This window comes from Acanthisitta chloris, unplaced genomic scaffold, assembly GCF_000695815.1.
Source record: "Acanthisitta chloris isolate BGI_N310 unplaced genomic scaffold, ASM69581v1 scaffold25300, whole genome shotgun sequence".
Classification (NCBI taxonomy): Eukaryota; Metazoa; Chordata; class Aves; order Passeriformes; family Acanthisittidae; genus Acanthisitta; species Acanthisitta chloris.
The window spans coordinates 5750-12103 of record NW_008650306.1 but is presented as its reverse complement, the minus strand read 5'-3'; the positions used below and the strand labels follow the sequence as shown (position 1 = coordinate 12103).

The window sequence follows — 6354 nt, the reverse complement described above, 5'->3', positions numbered from 1 at the left end:
AGTGAGAGTGATGCCAACCCCAAATCCAACCTGAGCACTCACATACAGGGATGAGCATCCTGGTTTCCATGGGAGCTGAACACAGTGCCATGTCCAGGGACAGGATTTGAGACCATCTCAGCCTCTTCCTGGGCTGGTGGAAGGACAAAGCCTGATCCCATGTGGGATGGAATCAGTCTTGTTCCTGCACCCAAAGGCTGTGAGTGTTGTGATGCAGCAGCTCAGGGCTCTGTGTCCCTGTCCCTTCCTCACCCTCCCCAACGCTGTGGTGGGGCACTGCTGGTGGCACTGGGTGGGACATCACACCCCAGCATATCTGCTTCACTGGGGATGGAAATATGGGGCAAAACCCCCAACTAAAGGGATTCCTGCCCCTTCCTGCGACCCAGCATCTCTCCCCCAGCCCCAGTCAGGTGTTGCCACCCCAGCAAGGCTCAGGATGGTGTCACCTGAGGACACTCTGCCCCCCATGACCCATAGCAAAGCACTTACAGCTGTCTTCCTCCTCCAGGAACACTTTGCTGACGTAGCAGGCATAGACAAAGCCAAAGAGCTGAGAAAAGAGTGGGCAGGGAGAAGCTGGTTATCAGGGTGATGGACAACATGACTGGCATGGTGTTGACAGGAGCATGGAGCTGAGTGGTGGGAAGGGATGCCTGGGAGCATACTGGGGGGACTGGGAGCATCCTGAGCTGGAGTCCATCTTCAGTGGGTCAGGATGCTGGTTAGGGATGCTGCAAGGCTGGATGGTTTCAGCTGCACCAGGGGGACAGGGGTGGTGGTCCTAAGGGCTGGCACTCAACTGGGATGGCAGCACAGAGGGTGCTGAGCCCCACGTAGTGCTGGGTGCCACTTTGGTGGGTGCAGTTGCTTTGGACCCCAAGTCCATGTAAAGCTTTATTTCCTTGCAGCCTCCCAAGGCTCCCCAGGAGCTTTGCATCCAGGTATGTCCCATTCCCACCCTCCCTGTGGGGTGTGACAGCCACTGGGAAGGAGGAACCCTCTCCCTCCCCTTGGATCCTGCTCCAAACTTTCCCATCATTGCCGTTCCCTGTGTCCTTTATCTCCTTGCTGACATGTTAGGTCCCACTGCCACCTTGGCCTGAACTGTCCATCTGTCCATCCCATCCCATGGGAACCTCATGCTGCAGCCAGAACCTCCCAGGGAGGCACCCCCAGCATCCAGGTGGGTATTTTGCTGCCAGACTGGGGTCACCCACAGTCTCTGGGTGCCTTTGGGGGCACAGCTGTGGAGCAGGAAGAGGAGCACAAGTGCAGAACAGCAGGAAGGATAGAAAGATGGAGGGAATGGGCATGTGGAGAGGAAGAGAAGGAAGGTGGAGGTGTTACCTGTGTTACACAGAGAGCTCTCCAATTCCTGCAGCATCCAACCCAAAGCCTGCCAGGTTTTGGGGTGGACAGCACCCTTAGAGTGCTGAGCTGGGATCTGTCTGGTCCTTTCTTCCCAGCCCTGAGCTAACACTACCCTGATGATATAAACAGGCACTGATGCATGATGGTGGGACATCTCCAGCTGGACCACGGTGTCTCTGCCCACCCTAGTCCCACCATCCCCCCTCTCTCCTTCCCAGTGTGGGATTAAGGATGAGGGAAGGCTGCCCTTACCGCCAGGAATATCTGTGTGGCACTGCTCACCACCTCAATGTACTGGTAGTCCAGCAAGCAGCCGCTGACCGTGATGACGTGGTGGTCCTCAGGTGCCAGGTTGGAGTTCATCACTGGGGTCACCAGGCAGCCTGGCCCATTCTCCATCCACCACGAGCGATGCAGTGAGGTATTGAAGGTCATGATGAAGTCTCTATCCTGTAGGAGAAGGAGGAGGCATAGACTGTGGAGCTGATAGTCTTTGCAGGAAGGTTGGACAGCAAATGGGCTTTTCCAACCTAAAGATGCTCTATGAGACCATGGTAAAACTAAGCAGGATATCTCTCTGACCCACAGCCAGTGTCCCCAGGGGTTGGGGCTTCCTTCCATGCTGGTGGCATGGACCATTTGGTCAAGCAGCATCCAGGTGTGCCACGATGCCCAGGTGACATGGTGGATGTCATGGAGTGGTCACTAATGTGGCAGCTTGGCCTTGAGGCAGGGAAGCAGCTCCTTGTGATGCTGCTGGCTGCAGCCAGCCATCAGAGACAGGACCATGGAACTACCCTGACATTGTGCTCCAGGGGTGCAGGGTAGTTCTTGCTGCTTCTCCTGGGTTTTAGGGGTGCCATTTCCTCATCCCCATGGAGCCTTGCCAGGAACCCCCTACATATATCCCCTCCTTGTTAGCCCATTACAAGCTTTGGGACTCTCCTGGGTTCATCTCCAGCAGCTTTGAGGTGGCAGTGGGCAAGTAGCAGCCCCTTCCTGCAAGGAATGGCAGTAAAGCTAATCCCCCAGACCCTGTTTGTTCCTCCCCACCCCATGGATGGTCCTCTTGGCACAGCTGGATGAGCCCCCACTCCATGGATAGTCCTCCTGGCACAGCTGGGTGAGCCCTCACCCTGCAGAGAAGCCTCTCAGCCCCTCTCTGCACCCCCAGCCCTTGGATCTGGGGGATGGGGAACTCACTGAGCATCCTCTGTAGGAAATCACCAATCTGGGATTAAAAGATTTTTGCTGATGGGGGTGGAAAAAAATAGCAAGAGAGTGGGTTTGGGTTTGTAAAGCCGAAGGATGTGGGTTTAGGTGCAGGGAAGCAGGATGAGGGGGTGTTCTGGCATCACAGCATGACAGAGACTGGGAATTTCCACCAAAAACACTCAGAGGGAGTGAATCCTCCCCCACTCATCCTCCATGCCTGCTGCATGCACTCAGCATTTCAGCTCTTTAGAAGAGCCTCAGATGACCTGGAGCAAGTTGGGGAGGTGGTATCAGTCATTGAGGCACCCCCAGGAGCCTCTCCCTGCCCAGAGTGAGCAGAGCTGGTTGCCCTGAGCATGGGACAGAGCTGGGGGGAGGATGGCAGAGCAGGCACAACACAGCACAGGTACCTCCACCGTGGGCTGAGGGTGCTCAAACCATCCAGTGCTGCACCATCACTGCAGGAAGTTTTGCTCTTTTCCATGGAAAAGCTGTAATTTAATAGCTAGGGGGTGGTGGTGGTGGTGAAGGGACACAGAGAGGCACAGCCCCACTCATATCCTCACCCCATCACCACTGGTGACTTCCCAAAGCCATGTCCAGCCATTGCTGGGGGGTCCAGGGCTGAGCAGAGCTTGTAGACCCCTCCAGAAGACCCCCAAAATTTGGGAATATACAGGAGGGGGAGTCTCCTTTTCCCACCCACTGCCCTCCCCATCCTGCCAGCATTGTGAACAGAGCTGAGGGAGACCCTGCTCCAAACTTTCCTATCATTGCCCATCCCTGTTCCCTGTGTCCTGTATCTCCTTGCTGGCATGTTAGGTCCCACTGCCACCTTGGCCTGAACTGTCTGTCCATCCCATCCCATGGGAACCCAGTGCTGCAGCCAGAATTTCCCAGGGAGGCACCCCCAGCACCCAGGTGGGTGTTCTGCTGCCAGGCTGGGACCACCCATGGGCTCTGGATCCCTTTTGAGGGCAGAGTTGTGGAGCAAGGGAAGAAGGAGGAGGAGGAGGAGGAGGAATGCAAAGGCAGGACAGCAGAAAGAATGGAAAGATGGAGGGAATGGGGATGTGGGGAGGAAGAGGAGTAGGTGGAGGTGTTACCTGTGACAAACGTCCGACCTCCAGGTAGAAGCAGATGATGAAGGTGTTCCAGCCAACCCACAGCACCAGCCACACTGCATACTGCCAACAGGAGAGACCATCAGGGCATGGACACCCCTGCTCCAGAGCCCCTCCACTCCACTCTCTGCATCCCACTGGATCCCTAAGAATCTGGGGTTGGATCATAGCATCATGGGATCATAGCATTACAGCATGGTTTGGGGGGGAAGGGATCTTAAAGTTCATCTCATCCCACTCCCTGCCATGGGCAGGGACTCCTCCCACTAGCCCAGGTTGCTCCAAGCCCCATCCAACCTGGCTTGGAACACTCCCAGGGATGGAGCAGCCACAGCTTCTCTGGGCAACTCATTCCAAGGGATACAAGAGGGGACCTGGGGCTGAGCCATCCCTGGGGATGACAGTGCTGGACCCTCGGTGGTACCTACCATCATGAGGTATCTGGATCTGTACTGGATGGTCCCAAAAATACCCAAAATAACAGCCATGATGTGTAAAAAATTTGCCAGGATGGGAGCCCACTGGTATCCCAGGAAATCAAAGATCTGCCTCTCCAGGGCTGCGACCTGCAACAGAGCAGAGGAGGGAACAGAGATGAGCACAGGAGAGAGCTGGGATGAGAGCAGGAGGGAACAGGGATGAGAGCAGGAGGAAAACAGGGATGAGCACAGGAGGGACCAGGGATGAGCACAGGAGGGAACAGGGATGAGCACAGGAGGGGAGCAGGGGTTAGTGCAGGACATCAGTCACCACAGCAGCTTCCAGGATGCTGAAGGCAAAGAGCAGCCAGAAATTAATGGGAAATCCCATGGATACTTAGTTGCAATAGGCTGAAATACCTGTGTGATGCATCAACCAGTGGCAGGTGAGGAGTTATTGGGAATATTTGGAGCTGAGAAGGGAAAAGCAAGGAGATGGCAGCTTGTCACCCCCCTCCCCCCTCCAGCACCCTCTGCCTCAGTTTCCCATTGCTCAGGACTGAGGCACTGCTGAAATTCCCCCTCCAGGATGGGTTTATCATGGGAAGAACCTCCAGCTCAGCTCACACATGGGCTCTCCCGGTGTTTCACAAGTGATTTTCTGCCCATCCTCGCCGGCTGGTTGCATTCCTTCCCACGGCCACCTCCGGGCTTTGATTGCCATTAGCATGTGTAAAGGACGAGATGCAGCTGGATAAATCATTCCGTCAGGGCCTGGAGCCGATGGGATCTGCCCGTTATCCCAGCACTTATTTACGGCTCCATTTGCTGCAGCTTGGGGTCTATTACTCTTAATTACAGGCTTAGCTCAAAGCAAGGTGGGAGCGAAGGCAAGGTGGGAGCACTGGAGCATCCAGCCATGGTTTTAAGTTGGAAAAAGGGAGATTTGATGAGGCCATGGGTTTTTAGAGAACATTTAAGGGGCTTTTAGGCAACTTGAGGATGCCACAGTCCTTGAGGACACAGGGATGGGGATGCTATGGGCTGTGTCTCCAGCAACCTTACAAACCCAAAAACCTCTTCCCATTTCTCTTGCTGACAGCCCAGCCCTGTCTCATCACTCACATTCCCCTGACAAACCCTGTGAGCTCCAGGGTCTCCTCCCCACAGCACTGTGCCTCAGTTTCCCCTCCCAGAGCTATGCCTCATCCTGGCTGAGAAAGAAGATTTTCTCCTGGAAAAAGCACAGGAGAAAATGGGGTTTCCATCCTCCCTCCATTCACCAGGATGTGGATTTAAGGAAGCTCCATCCTAGTGCTCCCTGCAGCTCTCATGGGGGTCCCAGGTGGCATCCTTGCCCTGCCAGCCCCACTTAATGTGTCCTGATTACAGGAGGGAATAAATGAGATGGCAAAAGTTCTTTCCCAAGTGAGGGCATGGCCCACCAGCTGTGCCTCAGTTTCCCCTTCCATAAACCACCACATGCTCATTGAATTGGCTTAGTGAGAGTATTAATTAATATCTACTTCAACCCAATTCCAGCCTAGGACTGTGCTATCCCATTCCCTACCCTGGATCTGCTGCCTCCTTGCCTGTAGGACCCTGATTTCAACTAAAGCCATGGAGCACAGAGCCTGAGCAGCCCCTGGCTCCAGAGGGCTGGGACAAGGCTGTTTGCATTGAAGCTTAATTCACTTCCACGCTATTTAAACTCTCTGAGGAAACAGCCTTTGGAAATACTTACAACCAGGCTGTAAATCTTTTAAATTGAGGAATGTAAATAATAAATGATGCAGGGAGTGTGGTGCTCGGGGTTTTATAGCCACCCATCGATCTGGGGCTGTTGACAGAGCTGCTTAGTAGGAGCTAGATGTGAGGTTTGGGTACTGGTGATGCTCCAAGCTGAGGGATAGGACTGGAAAGAGCCTCTGGGAGCATCCCATGGAGTTGGAGTGATGGGCTTACTTCCATGTAGCTCCTTAATTCCAGCCTGTCAAGCCAGGACAGGCTGAGGGAGAAGGAGCTGGGAAGAGCCTGATGGAACCAAATCCTTTCTCATCCCAAGGAGAGGCAAAATTAGGGGCAAACACTTCAGTCCCACCATGGACAAGCAGTGGTTGCTAGTTGCACTAGAGTCCCCTTAGCAGGTCCAACGCTGCTCTGTGCATTATTCCAGGTTATTCCCTCCATGGGAAGAGCAACTCTTGTTTTTTCCAGCCTCA

At 54.5% G+C, this 6354-nt stretch overlaps 1 protein-coding gene across 1 annotated transcript in view; it reads right to left on the bottom strand.

The window, feature by feature from the left end:
• Nucleotides 1-4309, bottom strand: part of NKAIN1 (Na+/K+ transporting ATPase interacting 1) — a gene marked incomplete at both ends in the record, with an annotated part of 7505 nt that extends 3196 nt beyond the window's left edge. Inside the window, 4 exons of the mRNA XM_009084595.1 lie at nt 493-553; nt 1627-1824; nt 3696-3776; nt 4142-4309. Of these exons, the coding sequence (XP_009082843.1) occupies nt 493-553; nt 1627-1824; nt 3696-3776; nt 4142-4309 (508 nt within the window). The remainder of the gene's footprint in view (nt 1-492; nt 554-1626; nt 1825-3695; nt 3777-4141) is intronic.
• Nucleotides 4310-6354: the final 2045 nt, after the last annotated feature.